This window comes from Haliotis cracherodii, unplaced genomic scaffold, assembly GCF_022045235.1.
Source record: "Haliotis cracherodii isolate W230 unplaced genomic scaffold, xgHalCrac1.p SCAF_10, whole genome shotgun sequence".
Taxonomy (NCBI): domain Eukaryota; kingdom Metazoa; phylum Mollusca; class Gastropoda; order Lepetellida; family Haliotidae; genus Haliotis; species Haliotis cracherodii.
The window spans coordinates 24,265,388-24,286,136 of record NW_027266265.1 but is presented as its reverse complement, the minus strand read 5'-3'; the positions used below and the strand labels follow the sequence as shown (position 1 = coordinate 24,286,136).

General features: G+C 39.2%; 1 protein-coding gene across 1 annotated transcript in view; it reads right to left on the bottom strand.

The window, feature by feature from the left end:
• Positions 1–20,749, bottom strand: part of LOC139454193 (uncharacterized) — a 182,715-nt gene that overhangs the window by 142,494 nt on the left and 19,472 nt on the right. The window contains exon 2 of the mRNA XM_071235761.1: positions 6,772–6,931. Coding sequence (XP_071091862.1) covers positions 6,772–6,931 — 160 coding nt within the window. The remainder of the gene's footprint in view (positions 1–6,771; positions 6,932–20,749) is intronic.

The window sequence follows — 20,749 nt, the reverse complement described above, 5'->3', positions numbered from 1 at the left end:
CGAGGGATGATTGGAGGGCTTATAAGAAGTCAAAGAAAGACGGCTTAACATGCATTCCTAATCATATGAAAAAATATAAATCATTCTTGTTGACTAAAACTATACATTATACGGACAAGGATGGGAAACCCAGAACAAAGCAAAGTAATGCACTTAGATTCATAGACTCCATACAGTTTCTGTTATCTTCCCTGGACAATTTAGCTAATGCGAACGACCCTGATGACTTTGCAATAACAAATCAATATACTGATCAGATAACTCATCATTTGTTGTTGAGAAAAGGTGTATATCCTTACGAATATATGGATGATTGGTCTACATTTGATGAAACTAAATTACCACCCCTTGAATCATTCTATAGTAACTTAACAGAATCTAAAATAACCGATGCCGATTATGAACACGCTCTGACAGTGTGGGATAAATTAGGTTGTAAGAATTTAGGTGATTATCACGATCTGTACTTACAAAACCATGTTCTGTTACTCGCCGATATATTCGAGATATTTAGAAAGACATGTTTAAAACAATACAGCATGGACCTGGCATGGTACTATTCCAGTCCCGGACTATCGTGGGATGCATTGCTGAAGAAGACCGGTGTAGAACTAACATTACTCACCGATTACTCTATGCACTTGTTTGTCGAGAAAGAATTAAGAGGTGGTATATCAATGACAGCGAAAAGGTATTCTAAGGCTAATAATAAATTAGTGGAAGGATATGATTCAAGGAAACCCGATACGCACATATTATATCTCGACGCCAACAATTTGTATGGATGGGCTATGAGTCAACATTTATCTGCAGGTGGTTTTGAGTGGGTTGATGTGAATGATATCGATGTGATATCAATCCCCAAAGATTCCGATGCGAATAAAGGGTACATACTAGAAGTTGAGTTAGAATATCCAAAAGAGTTGCACAAAGACCATAACAGTAATCCACTAGCTCCTGAAAGATTAATGGTTAATAAAGATTGGATGTCGGAATATCAACACGCATTGATGGGTAATACTACGTTAGCTAACATAGAAAAACTCGCACCAAATTTGACGGATAAGACAAAATATATAGTTCACTACAGAAATCTCCAGTTATATCTATCGTTAGGCATGAAAATTAAGAAAAAACACAGAGTTCAAAAATGTTATCAAAGTCCTTGGATGGAGCCCTATATAAGGCTGAACACAGATTTAAGAAAGATTGCTACCAGCGTTTTTGAAAAGAACCTATATAAGCTGATGAATAACTCAGTATTTGGTAAAACTATGGAGAATCTAAGGAAGCGTGTTGATGTTAAATTAGTCAGATCTAATGAGGAAGAAACACTCAGGAAACTAAACTTACAGCCAGTCCGGCTTTTAACAGAAGCAAGATATTTGATAACGACTTATCTGCACTACATATGCAGAAGAGTAATATAAAATTCAACAGACCGGTGTACATTGGTATGAGTATTCTTGGCTTGTCAAAACACTTAATGTATGACTTTTATTACAACGAACTTAAGAAGCAATACGGTGATAGATGCGAGGTGTTATATACCGATACAGATTCTTTATTGATGGAAATAAAAACCGAGGATGTATATAAAGATATGGCAGAAAAAATAGATATGTACGACACGAGCGATTACCCAAAAGGTAATCTATTGCACAGCGTAGTAAATAAAAAGGTATTAGGTAAGATGCAGGATGAATGTGCTGGGACCTGGGAAAAGCTAAGGGTGTTAAGAAGTATGTGGTAAAAAAGCATATCAAACACAAACAGTATAAAGAAGCATTATTTAATGGTAGAACATTCCAACACGACATGAACACTTTAAGAAGTGTCAATCAAAGGATATATGGATTAAGAATGAACAAGACATCATTATCCCCCTTAGATGGATTGATAAGGATGGTGTAACTACCTATCCTTATGGTTATGGTTATGGTGGTAATACTGTATCGTTGGGAACTATGAGCAACTCTTTGCGTACAAATGCCCTGTCCGGTCCATCTTTAAGATAATAAAGAATAGGCTCTCCTTCTTTCATAACCAACCGACTAATGTTATATATCTTAAGGGACCAAATCGGATCGGTTGCGTGATGTAGGCCTCCTTGAGTTCATCGGGCTGGTATAAATATCTTACGCTTACTCTATCCGGTTTTTGTTCTTTGCCTCTCCTCGGTGCTGAAGATTCGGAAGTCGCAGATTTCATTTTAATCACATCGGATGGTTTCTTCCCTATCAATCTCGTTACTTCATTATTCAGCGCTGATACAACAGCTGATAATCGTGTCACGAATTCGGTTGATCTTAATCGTTCATTTCAATCCCATACTGATATCCAAACAAACATTCCGCTTATGTCCGGTTAAATCTTTCAACGATTGACTACAGTGGGTCTCTTTTTCACCATGCCTGATTTCGACCTTGTGTTTTGTTAACAGTTTAGTTACTGATCCCATAAACTCGTGACCAGGATCTACTTGAAATAACTTGGGCCACTTTAGCGGTCCACGTTTATATATGCGGTTCAGTGCATTAGCTACTTCTGTTGAATCTTTTGAGGTTAATGGTTCAGCCTCCTAGTAGCGACTAGTCACATCCACTATGTTTAAAGCGTATTTATAAGTTTTGCGTCTTACCTTATCATGGGGAAGAAACAAGAGGTCAGCCTGGTGAATTCATTCGTTGTAAAAATATCAAACTTATTCCTCGGGATATAACACGGTGCCAGTAAGTATATTTGCCACATCGCTTGTTTCTTTAGCCAATCCTTAGCCACATCTTTTGATACCCTAGCCGCAGTGGCTAATTTTTTGTATTGCTCCTATACCTTTCCAATATCCTCGTGGGCTGTAGTAAATTTTATCCATTATTAATTAATTTTGATGATTCTTTTAATACGAATCATGACAATCGTTGAATCGCATCATCATTTTTGCATAAAAAATTCCCTCTGTAGTAGCAGTATTGGGTATAAATCTGGCTCCAGTGGAGTTGTGGCAGAACTGTCAATACTTATACTACTTCTTTTATTAATATGCAATCATTGGGGTCTTCATATTTATGGAAGAAATTTTAAAATGCTCCATGAAATTGTTCTAAAATCATGCTAGAATCGATAAATGTATTATAAAAGGAAGACTTCTTTAACTATCCCACATTTAATTAGAAACTAACACTGAAAATATGCATGTAGTATTTTATTGATATATACATCACGCACTTGCATTTATCCTATCATATTTGGCATTGCATGAATGCTATTTTGAAACATGCTTTGTCATGCCTATATTCGCACACCTGTTGTGGAGGGTGATCATTGCTGATTGACGATATCTATAGACGTATTGCCTTGCACACAATTATTGTAGTGAAAACAAAATTATCAGCATTTTCATCGCAGATACATGAATCATATCCATTTATATTCATTATAACATTAAAAAATATGCCAGTTTGTGCAGAAATAACAAAACAACAGGTAGACTAAATTATTTATTATATTTGGCACAAGAATAGGGAGCTGGCTCGGTTGTTGCTTAAGAATGGTTAATGTTTTTATGAGCTTGGTTGCAGGGGCAAGCCGGCCTAGACAACTGTGGGTTGCAGGGGCAAGCCGGCCTGGACAACCGTGGGGAAGCAGCTGCTTGTAGGGGCAAGCCGGCCTGACAAGAGCTGTGTGAGCAGGGGCAGTAGCCGGCCTGCGAAGAGGGATTTGAAAATATGTTTGAATTTGAATATGAATTGGGGGGATTATGAAATAAAAGCCCGCGGTTTTAATGGAATAGTAGGAATGAAGTTATGGATGGAAGCAACAACCAGCACAACTCCAAGGAGGTAGAATGGGGCGGCTGGAGGGCCGAGAAGAATGGGACAACATGGCGGATGAAAAAGCGAATAAACATTGGAGGCGCATGCGCGGCCTGCCAGAAGTTTAGAAGTACGTGATGCACCATTAACACATATGGAATTTGGCACCCGACATCGAACAACTAAAAATGTACGTAACGCAGATGCTAAGAATAACAATGACGATATGCATAGGTGAAACATGTAAGTATGTTTTTAGGAGAAACCTATAATTGTGTGGGTACATCATGTAGCTGAGATGGACAATGGACGCACACAAGTTTAAGAACGAAAGCATGTAGGTACACGTGGGCATGAATAAAAATGGTAGCAGGAAGTAATTATGCGTAGATGAATCAACCAACACGACAAAGAACACGGGGGTGGGCCAGAAGAGAATTAGAGCAACATTTATAGCATAACGATTGATGAAAGAAACCGCCGGGAATGTAGTAAATGGATGTATGTCCGGGGCTGTCATTTCTGCACAAACAAAAATAATAAATTTACATTTATATTGTGAAAATCATTTTATTTCATATTAATGGTGATTACTGATAATATGTGGTGATTTGTGTATATTCTGTATGTGACAGACGATATATTTCAAAATTGACTGTCATTGTTTTCTAGCAAATGATAATAATAAGACTACCTGTCTGTGACATCCCATCCGGTGACCCTTGCACTTACTGAAATATTGCTGTCAGAATTCACAATCTTTATTTTTGCTTTTCTCGTCATATCAAATGGAAAATGACAAATGAAACATTCTTCGATTGAGAAGATCATCAACTTTCCCCAAGGCATATATATGAAGGCAATGTAAACATTGTTGATATTAAAATAGCAATACGTTATACAGAGTTTGGGCGAAGCGCACCATGTTTGATTTTCTCATATCGTAAATATTCCATCAAAACATTTGAAATTGGGATTGGTGAATATTTATGACTAATTAGTTGTTTCCTGCAAATTTTATGATATCACATGTTAGATGAAACCTGAATGTTCATATTTCAACTGACATGATAACCTCGAAAATTTAGTTTTTTTTCTGTTTAACGTTTTGACAATAAATTTACTGAAATGATTCATAATTTACCATCGCAATGTTATTCATCAATAAAAAACATCTAATTTATACTCAGTTAAAATCAAGATATCAAAGATAAGATTATTGAAATCAAATGTAACGATTTAAAAACGTTCCTAACATGAAATGTAAACTACCTTCAATAATGTAATTCAGGCACGTTCACGAAAATTCACAAATTTTGTGTTCGCTTTGGTGTTCACCTTGGTATGATTGAAAACATCAGACAATTTTTACATAGTAATATGTAGTTTTCTATCAGGAATAAATGTGCAAAACATTTCTTTAATTGTCCCTTGTTTATAATGAAGCACCGACTGTTTGAAATCGTCCACCCTCTTCACAGTGCCTCATGCTAAAACAATTCAGCAGGCTAAAGGTTTATCAATTAGATCTCCTGAAGCCAAGAGATGTAATAGCGAGGTCCAAACTAACTGTATTTCTGGAAGATGGTCAGCAACTCGAATGTATCTAAACAGAGCAGCCCAAGAAATTTCATCAATTTCTAAAAATCTAAATTCAATTCACATGAATACCAAAAAAGAAATCTTATCGATACAAAAACATAAATCTTATTGATACTAAAAGTCTCAATAGATATATATCCCAACTCTCACATATGAGTCCTAAATAGGGGCAGGTCAGCCGAAATTGCTAAACTGCTAAGTGACATTAGTCAGAAGGCAAGCCCATATGACAGTGTGTGGCAAGCCGTGCCGCTACGGTCTAATCCATTTCTAAATTTCAAGACTTTAAGTAGTTTATGTACCTGAAAAAATAACAACCTGAAAGTTAAAAAGGTATCCATAATATATTTTGGCACACAACCACCCGTTACAGCCATTGTTAACTGGAGGCCTGCAGTCAGATATTTATCTCTTTTTTTTCATTTGATGATAATTTATTGTTTGTTGATGACAAGAAAACACTCCTGTTTCTTAATTCTAAAAATATGCAACTTTAGAGTCAATTAATTTAAAAAAACAACAATCTGGATCGTTTCATCATCATTTGGATGAAGCGGACATAATCATGGCAATGGTGTTAAACTTCACATCCTTCGTGATCCCATAAAACTATTACAATCCTTTTGTTACATCCAACTTGATTTTCTAGAATTATATACACAAATTATTTATTTTTGTAAAATTAATCTCCTATTTGTTTGCAAATGATTATCTGTTTATATTATCCATTCATCATCATGCTTCTGTCGCGTTAAAAAGAATATGCATAAAAACTCAATTAAATTCGAGATATTGGTGATGTTAATATATAAATATCTTCTGACTTGTGAAAAAATTATTCTATTTTAGTCATTCAGTGTTTTCGTACTTGAATGTTGTAAGATCAGTCCACTGGGGGATAAAGGGAACAGGCAGGGGTTTAGCTGCCCACTGGACCATAAACTTTGTTGTTTTAGGCTGTATTGATTTTTGCATGTAGTTCTTTAGGAGGTTACTGCTGTCACATATTCCACCCATTGTATTGCCTTTTGTGATTGGAAACCTAAAACTGTTTCAATAAAATTTATTTATGATTCATTGATCTTGTGGTCATTTACTGATTTCACAATTTCATTCTTTACGAATTGATTTATGGGTTAATTAACCTTTGTGTTTCAATTTGGAAATCAACTCATAAGAATATCAAAGTGCTACATTGAGGATTATTTTCATTTAAAGTTCAACTGACTGAAAGTCAAGTGAGCGTATATAGTATGTGCTGTCGTCTGTCGATAACTTCTGCATTTTTCAATACCTCCTCTGAAAGAACAAGATGTATAAAGCCAAAACTTTGCATGAATGATGCCAGCAGCTTCACCTGTGCTCTCTCTTCTTTTGTCATCTTTTTCTTCTTCCCCTTTTTCTTTTGGGCCTTAGAAGTCTGTGTAGTGTCTGAGATGAGTGTACTTGGTTCTCTGTCTGCATCCTCAATGCCATCCTGGTCATGCCCAACAGTCTTAGATGATGTGGACTTCTTTCTGAAAATGGGAGAGAAAAAAGCCTGTACTTCCTGCTTCTTTCAAAATGATGAAGATGAATATTGTGTGATTATTACAAAGAACAATCTTAAGTCAACAAGTAACTGCAATTTATTGCACAACTTACCTTTGTTCATTTATCATGCATTAAAAGAGAAACTATTGTACTATGGGTCTATGGCCTTTAGTTCAGAAATAAACAAACTGTGACACTTTCAAAATAGGTTTCCAATTCCATTTGTGTGGTGAGAGCATGTTGCAGCCTTCATGACATGGTTACATCCCTATCATCACTTTGTCAGACTTCGCCCCTGTCCTCTGTCTCCCTTGTTAATCTCTGTATATCTAATCTTAGCCATATTAAACCATGCATGGCGTGCCCAGTAGGTGATTGCTTGCTTCATAAAGGTACAAGTAGACAAAAAGACAGACACAATTTATTCCAGTCTCACCTCAGACATAATACAAATCAAACACAATAAAATATGATTTGATATAAAAGCTGAGCCAGTCCACATGGAGTTAAGAGAGACTTTTAAAACGATCAATCATAAGAAAACATGCAAGATAAAATACATTAAAATATATACTCACACGCAAAAGAAACGCAAGTGGTTTTAAGCAAATAGGTAACAAACACGGAACCATAAATTGATACGAGTTTTAGCATGTAGTGAAGCCTGATGGTGTTATGAATATTTTTGGTTGCATTTTGGAAGCCCCGAGTAAAAACGCAACATAAAAAACGAAAATCACCAAAACGCACCATTTCAGTGAATGTGTTGGTATCATGCACCCATTTCTCGCGAAATCGAAAAAGCACGAACTGTCACGAACTGTAGTGGGTATAAAACTGTGGCCGATTCTTGGACCTACCACTCCTTGGTCAACAATGCCACACCTAACTCAAATTCAGAGAAACCAGGCTATCGGACGTTTGGAAGCTGGAGAGTCTGTCCAAGATGTTGCCCGTCATTTCAACGTTAACATAACCACAATTTACCGTCTCCTGCATCGATACAATGCTACACAGACCACAGATGACCTTCCTGGGAGCGGTCGTCCTAGGGTCACCACACCTCGACAAGATCAGCAGATTACCCGTCAATACCAGCGACATCCGTTCCAAGTGAAAGTGCTCGACAGACCATAGGAACACATAATCTACACATTAGCCGGGACACTGACGTTTCTGTTCCAACAACCTCCAACCTCCTGTTCTCCAACCACTTCATCGACAAGCACGACTTCAGTGGGCACAGGGTCATCACAATTGGCGTCATCGTGAGTGGAGGCGTGTCATCTTCTCTGATGAAAGTCGCTTTTGAGTCTCCCATGCAGACGGAAGAGTCACAATTTGGCGGCATCGAGGTGATCCTTTTGCTGACAGAAACGTTGTGGAAAGGGATCCATGGGGTGGACCTAGCGTCATGATATGGGCAGGGATTGGACTTAATGCGAGACTTGGGCCCATGTGCTTTCTGGATGTTGGTCAAGGTCGGGGACACGGCGTCACTGCTCAGCGGTATATCGACCAAGTGATCAGACCCCACGTTGTTCCATTTTTGGCACAACATCAACAACACATTTTCCAGCAAGACAACGCTCGTCCCCATGTTGCCAGAACTACCATGGCCTTTCTGCAACAACACAACATCCGTGTTCTACCGTGGCCAGCCCTCAGCCCTGATCTGAACCCCATCTAACACTTGTGGGATGAGGTTCAAAGGCGTCTGCACAATGTGCGCCCAGTCCCTACAACTGCCGATGAACTACGCACAGCTGCTCTGGATGTGTGATCCCTAGGGCCTTCACAAATGGTCTGATCCACTCAAAGTACAGGAGATGTGTGGCAGTGATCAATGCCAATGGTGGTCACACCAGGTATTGACTGGCATTTTGGGTATTGACCCGAAACTGTGTAAGCCCTTAACATTTGAAAATAACAATTATGTAATCTGCCTTTTTATCATTAAACTGTCTTCAGTCACATTTTTGTCAATCTTGCCCTATTAGTATTTCTTGTCTTTACTGTTGAAAATAAATAACATGTATACTGCATACTCGACAAATTTCATATAATGTAGGGCATGACAAAATGAAACACTTTCTCTTCATCTGTAGCATACCTAAAGCATCCAAGCATTCCACACTGTTCTTAAACAGATATTCCCTTAAGTTGTTATATAAAGGACAGTTTATACAGGGTTGTTTATACTGCCAGTGTAATACTGAAGTGTGACCCTGGGTCATTATTCAACATGCAAGCTATAGCATCCAAATAGCCCTTAGCGCTTAACTCCTTTTTAAGACAAACCAAGTGTGCAGATGAAACCTGCCTGGCGTTGGGTGAGGTAGATTGCTGTGAGGGTGGATAAGTAGTTTGGACGAGTCTGGGAGGGGTATTGGATTGTCTTCTGCAAGATTTTTGATATCGATGAACCATCACCTCGCCAGCCACCAAGGCACAAACAAAGTCAGATCAAGGCTCTTTGTATGTTTGATCTTTAGTATCACCCTGGGAAGAAATACAGGAGGCGGAAAAAGGGTATACTTTAGCCCAGGGGATGCTGAATGTGTCTACCATCCAAGCCTGCAGATCCGGGAGCAGGGAGACATACGTCATAAGTTGGTGGTTCTGGTGAGTCGCAAAGAGGTCGATGTTTGAACGCCCCTGAGTGAAGTTTCCACTCCATGGGAACCACCCTGTTCGGCCAGGATGTTCTGACACCCGGGGATGTGCTGTGCTATGAAATTTAGTCCCACATGATCCACTAGATGAAAGAACCTTAACGTCTGGTGCAGACGGGAGTGAGTGCATTGTCTATTGATTGCATAGGCACCACACCGTGGTCGTTGCTGTTTGATTTTTGCGAGTTGGGTGGACTCTAGCTGCTCCTGCCAATGTGAGATGGCCAGAATGAGCACTTCCAAACTCTAGATTGTTCATGTGCCAAGTTTGCTGTGCGCCGGACCACCACTCTGTAAATAAGCACCCCACCGTGAAACAGAAGAGTGATGGCTGCATAAACAGGTCTTGGCGTCTGATGTACGCAAGCCCTGCAACGCTTACCACTGACAAGTATGTGGCTGTTGAAAAGTGGATAGTAGTCTGTTGTCTTCAAGTTTGTAAAAGTTGCAAAATCAACTATGGGAGGCTTCTAGTTGTGTCGTGTCTGGACAAGACGTGAAAAATAGTCTTCGGACCACTATCAGCTACCATAGACTAAATAAAAGCGCTCCCGATTGCCAAGGTATGAAGCCGCACAAATGCTCTTATATTGAGGGGACGAAGAAGGGAGGTGCCTCGATATTGCTCATGTTGACACCAGTAGTCTGCTAAAGACCTGACCACTTGGTCAGATTGATATACAGCGACAAGAATCTGACTGAAAGCTTACAGCATTACGTACCAGTAAGCATGCAAACCAATCTGGTACAATGGCCTTGCACCGCTCCCATTAGCTAAGTTGATCTAATTCTGGTGTCTACATTCAGAGTTCTTGACCCATGATATTTTAATCACCCAGGGCATTAACCTCGAATCCTGCAATAAGTCGGAGGTGAGGTACGAGCTCTACACAACGGACAGTCCATTGTGATCTGTGTAGTAAACTGTCAAGTGGTGTTTCTGTGTTACTTGGCCGGTGCAAGCGCAAATTGATCTCCCTGCAATTTGCGAAACCTGGACCTGACCTGTGTACGAAGATCCCAACAGGTAGGTACTCGGTAGCAATCTGGAAGGTGTGAAGCTCTTCAAGTTCGATACAGCCATGTCTACGCCACATGAAACAAATTCAACATGAGTACTAAGTGAGCGCTAAGCGCTTAGTGACCAAGCCTGTGCGTAGCAGTGATCTCCGCTGAGGCTGCTTGGAGGTGGTTCCTCATGTGGTCAATGTTGAAAGTCAACCACAGTATGAAATTGGTATATGCGTTTCAGGTTAATCTCAGATAAATCCTGCTTCATCGCAGGAGTTGTGGATGCTAGTGCAGATAAAGTTTTTAGTACGCACCCGATTTTGGTCTCAATGAAAGCGAATCTGGCGTCTTTGACTTTGAGTGGGGTTGGTCTCAAAAAGCCAATCATTCTCTGTAAGTCCTCATCCAAAGCATGTGCCTGATCCACTACAGCGAAAGCATGGACAGGAAAATCATTATTCCTGAATTTTGTGCTGTGAATGATGGTGCAAGCATAAGCCTTGAAAAAACCTTGTCTAGCGCCCTTGAACATTGTGTTAAGTAGGGTCAAATAGGTATCAAAAGGAATCACACACCTCATGGAAGTTGCCATTTATTTGAATAGGATTTACAAAAACTTGGAATCAATAGGAATCAGGTAATCAGGAAACGGAATCGAAATCAAGGCGCTTCAAACACTTTCTCACAGCCGCCCCCAAATATTGTTACAAATTTGAGGTGCAAAGTCACTTGACATTGTCTATTACCATGATTACGCGATACATCAGTAAACATAAACAGTCAATTGTTGTCAAGGTTTGGAAGTTTGACGAGTCTTGACACGGGTCTGGTGTATTCCTTATCATCAACCCGAACTTTTACTGTTCAAACTCTACCATCCGCACTCACACAGGTCTCAACTACACGTCCAACTAACCATTGAGCCCAAATCTGCTGAGGGTCAACCATTAGCACCACATCATCATCACACAAGTCACTTCTTTCAGTTCTCCATTTTTGTCGAATTTGAAGATTGGGCAAATAGTACCTCACATATCTCTTTCAGAACTGATCGGCAATCACCTTACTATGCCGTCAGCGCTTCCTTCCCAGCTCCTCGGAATCAAGGCGCTTCAAAAACTTTCTCACACATAGGATCCATTGGTATCGAAGTGGGCTGTGACCAAATGGTATCCCTCTTACCGACCCCGTTACATGAGGAGGGCCACACTGACACAAGACGGTAAGCTAGGCTAAGGTGAGTATTCCATTCAACAGAGGAATCTCCATCCTTGCCGCCTGATACGTCAATGAATCAGAATGGTGGTGACATGCTTTCTTCATAGGTGAGCGACTTCTACTACGGTGTGTAGGTCTTGGTCTAGCTGAGTGCTTCGAAGAAGCGCCTTGTGCCAGTGAGCCATGCGACAACATCCACGTATGAGCTGTGGGGTTGGCGCTAACCGAAGGCATACTCGTTGTAGCAGATCGCGCATCTGGTGTCTGATAAACGTTAGACGCCGGTGTAGGAGCTAGTGTCTGATGAGGCTGAAGCATAAGCATTGTAGCTGACACTGGAGGCTGATAAATTTTTGCAGATACCTGGTACATATGTGCAATGGACTGCTGCAACATGGATTGCATTAAAATTTTGCATCCAATTGTTCTCCTGGTACGGCACTGAAGGCTGGGCATACATCTGATACACTACTGGGTAGGCAGGCAGCCGCTAAGCTCACCTAGCGTCAATGACATCGCAGGATAAGCTGGAAGTCCTGAGGCTGGGGTCATAATAGAAGCACCAAGAAGGGCGTAGGCTGATGATGCGCTCGGTGCAAGCCTTAGTGATGACACAAAAATTTATTCTGGTTTGAAAAACAACAAATTTCTCCACTTTTTTTGTACACCGATAAAAGTACTGTGTGATGATTTTTTTTCATTTAGCCCCATTTTTACGGAAACTATGAGAGAACAAAATACTATAGGAAGAGAATATATAGATGTCAACTTCTTTATTATGAGGAACACAACGTTACAGAGTATATGCTTACTCCTTCATCAGGTGAATGAAAGCCATGAGGCAGAGATGTTTATGTACATGTAAGGACAACAAAATTATTACATATGCTCAACAACAAAAGTGTTTAGCATCGTGCTAACAACGAACACTCAGAAAAACAACAAAATTACGCAATTATTCAACATTACGAAATGTCACGCCTGTCCGAAAATGAGCATCTGCGAGCCATTGGTATGCTTGAAGCAGGATCGAGTCAACGTGATGTTGCAAGACAATTTAACGTCCACAGATACACCATTTGATGTTTATGGCAACGTTGGCAACAGACGAATGCAGTCAGAGACCATACTCGGAGTGGCAGTAACCAATAATCGACAAGACAACTGGATTCCAAACAACACACCTACGAAATCGATTTCAGGCAGCAACAGTGACTGCCAGAAGCATCCCTGGCCTTCAACAAATATCTTCACAAACCGTACGTCGTCACCTCAGATGTGCAGTGATAGTCGCCAGAAGACCCGCCAGACGTCCCATTTTGACAGGAAACCACCGTCAAGTATGTCTACACTGGTGCAGACAGTGTCTACGCTGGACGGCCATGCAGTGGAGACAAGTTCTATTCACTGACGAATCTCATTTTAACCTCAGCCACAGCAATGGATGGATTCGAGTGTACCTACGTCGAGGTGAACGTTACGTCAATCATTGTGTCATGGAAGAAGATCAGTTCGGGGGGGGGGGGGGGGGGCGGCAGCGTTATGGTATGGGGTGGGATTACAGCAAGACAGAGGACCCTTTTGATAGTGGTAGAGGGAAAGCTCAATGGACAGCGCTACCGTGACGAGATCATCGGCCCTGTTGTTCTACCGTTTTTGCGTCGTCATGGCCCAGGCATTACCTTTCAACATGACAACACCCGGCCTCATATTGCTCGACTTGTTCAGGATTCTCTTCAACAAAACAACGTGAATGTCATCCCCTGGCCGGCTCGCTCCCCTGATCTCTCACCAATCGAGCACATGTGGGATGAGATGGATCTACGTCTTCGACGTCAACCACATGTTCCACAGACACTCCAGGAACTTCGAGACATGCTCAAGCAGATATGGACAGATATCCCACAGGACCGATCCCCTGGTCGATTCCATGAGACGAAGATGTGTTGCTTGCATCGCAACCAGAGGTGGACACACACACTTCTGATTTGTAAATTGACATTTTGGCATGTTCATGTTTTTTATGAAATCACGCATTTTCTGAAGTCAGTATGGCAAATTAAACCATTTGAACACTTCGGGAGTCTTTTATCTGTTGCAAACCGAAATTGTTTCAGATTTGGTAAAAAACATGACTTTGCATCAAATCCTATTCAATGTCACAGGAACTTTTGTTGTTCAGTATTTATATGCTCTGTGCCTCATGGGGCTGTGTGTGTATGGTTTTACGCCGCTTTTTTAGCAATATCCCAGCAATATCACGGCGGGGGACACCACAAATGGGCTTCACACATTGTACCCATGTCGGGAACTGGAAACATTTGTTTAAAAATATACATTAGGTATGAATTACATAGCTTACCAAGGAGCAAAAGCTTTTGTTGATCAATGTTTCCTTGTATGAATATAACACCAATTGTGTCTCTCTCTATTTCTTTGGGCATACGCGTATTAAAACCCTGGATTTTCTCACAGAAATAGCTTTGAGTGATTTCGAGCATCTTATTTTTCTTTTAAGGATAGTTTTCCCCACACATTACATCCATATAAGCCACAGGGTAATACCACTCGTTGCCAGATGCGCACGGCGGCTATAGGATTAAGTCCACCAAAGTACAGGCCAGAATCATGGTTTACATTTATCAATTTTCTCAGTTTTTCATATACTAACCTCCTTCTTTCTACAGAAGTTTTAACAGTACTTATGTACACTCCTGCATGAACAATTGCCTTTTGAACAGATTAATTTATCTTACCAATGTATAGATGTTCAGGCGACACTGTATATTTACTACATCCAAAAGTTAGGACAGCACTTTTGAGCACATTGTATTTTAACTGCCACTTGTTAGCATAATTTTCTGCAACATTTAGGAGCATTCGAAGACCTGTTGTGTTACAGCTGATCAAGGTCGTGTCATCTGCTAACAGTATTCCTGGCATCGTCCCCTTCGGAGACATAGTCCACAACTGGAATTGCTTAGTTCATGAAGTAAATTGATATAAAGAGTAAACTGATATAAAGAGTATAGAGCCATACTGATATGACACGACCCTGACCTACCCCTGTTTAACAGGGAAAACATCAGATTTGAAGCCAGCAAAGCTAACACATGGGTACATAGAATTGAAAGATAGACGTAGAATTCTCCATAATTTACCATTGATACAAAATGTATGTAATTTATAAAAGAGACTGTCAAGCTAAACATGATCGAAGGCTTTCTCGCTTTCGAGAAAGGCATCATAAACTGGTGAGTTTCTTTCGTTAAAGTATGAAATACTTTCTAGAAGAGTGAGAGCTGCCATTTCAGCACCAGCATTTTTCCTAAATCCAAACTGTAGAGGGTGAGGAAAGGCTACATTGTCGCTTGTCCATTTTTCGATTCTGTTGAGAAGCATTCTTTCGAAAAGCTTACTTAGGACCTGTAGTTAGATGGATCACTTTTCCTTTTTCCTCGTCCCTTATGTAATGGTAAGATTTCGCCAATATGATACACTTTGGGTATATATTAATGTTTAATAATAACATTGAATAATACCATAATATGCTTCAATTAAGATCTTCCTGCATACTTAATATGTTCATTTGTGAGCCCATCAGGTCCTGGAGATTTATTGTATTTTAGTCCTTTATTTGAACTTAATACCTCTGTAATGGTGAATGGTCTCTTCATGGGATAGTTAGTAGTTACATCGTTATCAGCATCAGAGGTTTCGTTGTTATCAATATTTTTGACTGAGCATATTACTTCATCAGCAAAAGAGCAGTCAAAATGACTTTCCATGGTTGGGATTGAGAGTTGATAGTATTTACCAAAGATTCCACAAAGCCTTCCACGTAACTACTTTGATTACATTTATAAAGAAGTTTGTGTACTTGACCCTTAGTTTTGTTTTATTGTTTAGCAGTTTTAAAATATTCATGTACATCTATTTCAGCTGCCTCATAGAGTTTTTTCAGTCTGCTATCTATGAGCGATTGTTTGGATCTACGATGCTGTCTTCTAAAAGTATGCTTTGCTTCTTTATATTTAACAAAGTCATCATCGTTCTTAGCATGTGATCTGCCATTCTCTGGCCAATGTCGTCTTTTACTGTGCATTTCATCATGTAATAACTTCAGATTGTCTTTTTATCCACCCGGCATATAATGCAGGGGAATATAGCGATCAGCCTGTCTGTCTGTTCATCCGTCCGTCCGTTCATCCGTCCGTCCGTCCGTCCGTAATCATTTCCTTTTCCGGGGCAGAACTTGAAAACCATTCAGTGTATTTGATCGAAACTTGGCAAATCTGTCAGTAACATACTGAAGTTGTGCCTTTTGCTATTTAGGAATTTTAGAAATTTTAATTTTACGTTAAAATGGCAACAAGTTGGACGTAGGTTCTATAAGGGTGGTGTTCGTTTCCAGGGCGTAACTCAAAAACTGTTAAATACTTTCTTACAAAACTTTGCATGTCTACCAGGCACATACTGAACTGGTGCCTTTTGCTATTTAGGAATTTTATAAATTTTTATTTTTTCCTTTCCCATGGCAACAAGTTGGATTTAAGTTTTAATATAGGATGGGTTCACTTATGGAGTATAACAAATAAACTGTTAAATATTTCCTTGCCAAATATTGCATGTCTATATATAAAGCACATACTGAACTGGTGCCATTTGATATTAGGAGTTTTAGAAATGTTTATTTTAGAATTTCCATTGCAGCTATTTTGACAAGGGTTAAGAGAAATGTTGGGTCAGTTACCTGGTTTGGGACCATAACATGTTAAAATTGGCAGGGGATATAGATGACTTTGTGACTATACCATGTTTAGTTATTGTTTCTTGTAATTTGTCATTTGTTTGCATAAAAAAACCACACAGAAACACACTTGTTTTACTTTCCATTTCATATGGATGCAACCATGGTCGATCTTTTGTGGGTAAACAATGTATGCTTCTTCAAGAACATTCAACTCTTCACTCATTACATACAGAATTGCACATTTACTTGTGGTTACTTTACAGACAGCTGCCAGGGGGATATGTCATCTTTCTGATGACTCTTGTTTCCAGTATGGTTTGAGGTAGGGTTTAAACTTCGTTGATGGGATACTTACTGCAGTAGATGCATGGAGGGCTTCTATAATGTACTTATTATACGTTTCATTATATTCATGGGATGGGAATTGGGACAAATTGCATATGTCTTTACGAAAGTAATTTTCAGTTTCATAACGATACAGCATAAGATCAGCTTTCTTCCAATTGAGCTCAGTATATGGTACATGAGTATCAATGGTATAACCAATAACATTATTCAGATAATCAACACTCACAAACATATTGCAAAAATCTACATCATAATTGAAACTGTAAGTGTAAACAGCAGGATACAATGATCGGGTGTACTTTCATTTAAGGACCTTGACCTCAAAGAAATTACAAAATATGTACAACATTGTTGACACATGACATCACAACAGGTGACTGACTTTTACAAAATAGCGTGTTCACAGATTTTACGAGGGGACTTTTGTTGATTCAGGGATTGTATATACATATTTGATGTTATATATTTCATTGAAACCAAGAGAAATAGTCAGAAATTTCGATAAATACTGCTATCATTGTGCGTGATTTTGCGTCTGTCATGGCGTCACGCAGGACAGAAACTTTAACAATTTATGTAGAATTTATTAACATTGCAATGTGTCTACTTTCAATTCCCTAATTCCTCTTACGATTCTATTCCCATGCATATTCTGAAAATGTTGAGCCATAGTATGCAACAAATAGATGAATGGGTAGCTCAAAAAAGTGTAACCTTAGGAGTCGGGTAATATATACTCTTCTACCTTAGGTCACTTATACCTATCAACCATGGCCACTTCTTGGTTCCGGGAATGATGTAGCTCAAAAGTACAAGTCAGCTTGTTTGCTCAAGTCCTTTTATTTATGATGGAAGTTGTCATAAATATACACACAAGGTCCTCAGATAGTTTCTTGTAGCCTGACTTACTTAAATACAAACCATACCTAAGGGATGCATCGAAGAGCCTGATAGTATTTCTGATCAACTCTTAACTCTTATACTTTTTCTGATTCGGACTTCCACTACACAGAGAGAACCTCTCTGTTCAGCTGTGAGTTTCCTAATCCCCGCACCACTCCCGGACAACTAACAAAATACTATCCATGATAACTTTAGCTCCTCCCACTGAAATAATGTAAGACTTCCTGTGAAATGGGTCCTATTGCTTACCTCCATATGAACCCCCCAATTTCCATTCCAATCAGTGATACTATCAAACTCCTCTGACTAAACCGACTCAGTTAATTACCTAAGGTCATTGGTCAACCGAACATACTCATAATTCAAGCAATTTTAAGATGTAAACCATCAGGCTGGAAGACACCGAAAAGATTTATTTAGACCCTTCCAATCAAGCAGGATTTAATCAGTCCCTACCAATCAAGCAGTAGTACTCAGAAATATTTGGTTACATCAAGACTGATAGTTTATTCCATCTTTTCATCTGCTCTCTTGTACTAACATTAAAATACCTGATCCTGCTAATTCTCTTTTACTGATGAGAAGTTGTCACTAAGAGCAACAGAATCGATAACCTTTCGACTTCTAGGTTGAAGCCTCACCCAGTACAGTCACCTCCCATGGACCATGTCCATTTCATATTTTATCCCAGAGCCTACTGGTAATAGTATTTCATAAACCACATTTTAAGTTAATATTAAAAACACTTTTTCCAAAATACCCCGGGTATAAAAGGAGAAAATGCTACACTGTTTAAGTAGTATAGGTAATGGTGATTCTGGACCACTTTCACTGGAGATTTATTTACCTATACTGCTACTACAGAAGGAATTTTTAATGCAAAAACGCAAATGAACATGAACGATCGTCATGAGTCGTATTAAAAGAAACATCAATATTAATCAATAATGAATAAAATTTACTATAGCCCACGAGGATATTGGAAAGGTATAGGAGCAATACAAAAATTAGCCACTGTGGCTAAGGTATCTAAAGATGTGGCTAAGGATTGGTTAAAGAAACAAGGGATGTGGCAAATATACTTACCGGCACCACGTTTTATACCGAGGAAGAAGTTTGATATTTTTACGACGAATGAAGTTCATCAGGCTGACCTCTTGTTTCTTCCCCATGATAAGGTAAGATGCAAAACATAGAAATACGCTTTAACCATAGTGGATGTGGCTAGTCAGTACAAAGAGGCAGAGCCATTAACCTCGAAAGATTCAACAGAAGTAGCTAATGCACTGAGTCGCATATATAAACGCGGACCACTAAAATGGCCTAAGCTATTTCAAGTAGATCCCGGTCGCGAGTTTATGGGATCAGTAACTTAACTGTTAACAAAGCACAATGTCGAAATCAGGCGTGGTGAAAAAGAGACCCACTGTAGTCAAGCTATCGTTGAAAGATTTAACCGGATATTAGCGGAACGTTTGTTTGGATATCAGTATGGGATCGAAATGAAATTGGAACGATTGAGATCAACCGAATGGGTGACACAATTATCAGCTGTTGTATCAGCGCTGAATAATGAAGTAACGAGATTAATCAGGAAGAAACCATCCAATGCAATTAAAATGAAGTCTGTGACTTCCAAATCTTCAGCACCGAGGAGAGGTAAAGAACAAAAACTTCCAGATAGAGAAAGCGTAAGATATTTATACCAGCCCGGTGAACTCGAAGGAGGCCAACGTTGCGCAACAGATCCGATATAACATAAGTCGGTTGGTTATGAAAGAAAGAGAGCCTATTCTTTATTGTTTTAAAGATGGACCGGACAGGGCATTTGTACGAGAAGAGTTGCTCATAGTTCCCAACGATACAGTATTACCACCATAACCATAAGTGTAGGTAGTTACACCATCCTTATCAATCCATTTCTTTGTATCTAAGGTTGATAATGATGTCTTGTTCATTCTTAATCCATATTTCCTAAGATTGACACTTCTTAAAGAGTTCATCTCGTGTTGGAATGTTCTACCATTGAATAATGCTTCTTTATACTGTTCGTGTTTGATATGCTTTTTTACCACATACTTCTTAACACCCTTAGCTTTTCGTATCTCTCCATTATCGGACTTCTTTATAGAATACATCTTATGTCTTACCGACATACTCCGCTAAAGGGGTCCCAGCACATTCATCCTTCATCTTACCTAACACCTTTTTATTTACTACTCTGTGCAGTGTATTATCTTTTGGGTAATCGCTCGTGTCGTACATATCTATTTTTTCTGCCATATATTTATACACATCCTCGGTTTGTATTTCCATCAACAAAGAATCTGTGTCGGTATATAACACCTCGCATCTATCATCGTATTGCTTCTTAAGTTCGTTGTAATAAATGTCATACATTAAGTGTTTTGACAAGTCAAGAATACTCATACCGACGTACACCGGTCTGTTGAATTTTATATTACTCTTCTGCATATGCAACGCGGTTAAGTCGTTATCAAATATCTTGCTTCTCTTAAAAGCCGGACTGGCTATAAGTTTCCTGAGTGTCCTCATTAGATCTGACTAAATTAACATCAACACGCTGAGTTATTCATAAACTTATATAGGTTTTTTTTAAAATCGTGGGTAGCAATCTTTCTTAAATCTGTGTTCAGCCTTAAGCCCCTATCTCACATACACGATTTAAGAAATTGCGAACAAGATTTAAGAAAAGTTGAAAAATCGTGTTGATTCGTGCTCGACCTTGTGGTTTATGCAAATTTCTAAACCAAACACGACCCTCATACGACCAAAAACGACACTCATACAACCTTCCTACGACTGAATACGACACTCATACGACCGTCATAAGATATTCATACGATACAACACGATTTAACCTCATTTAACAC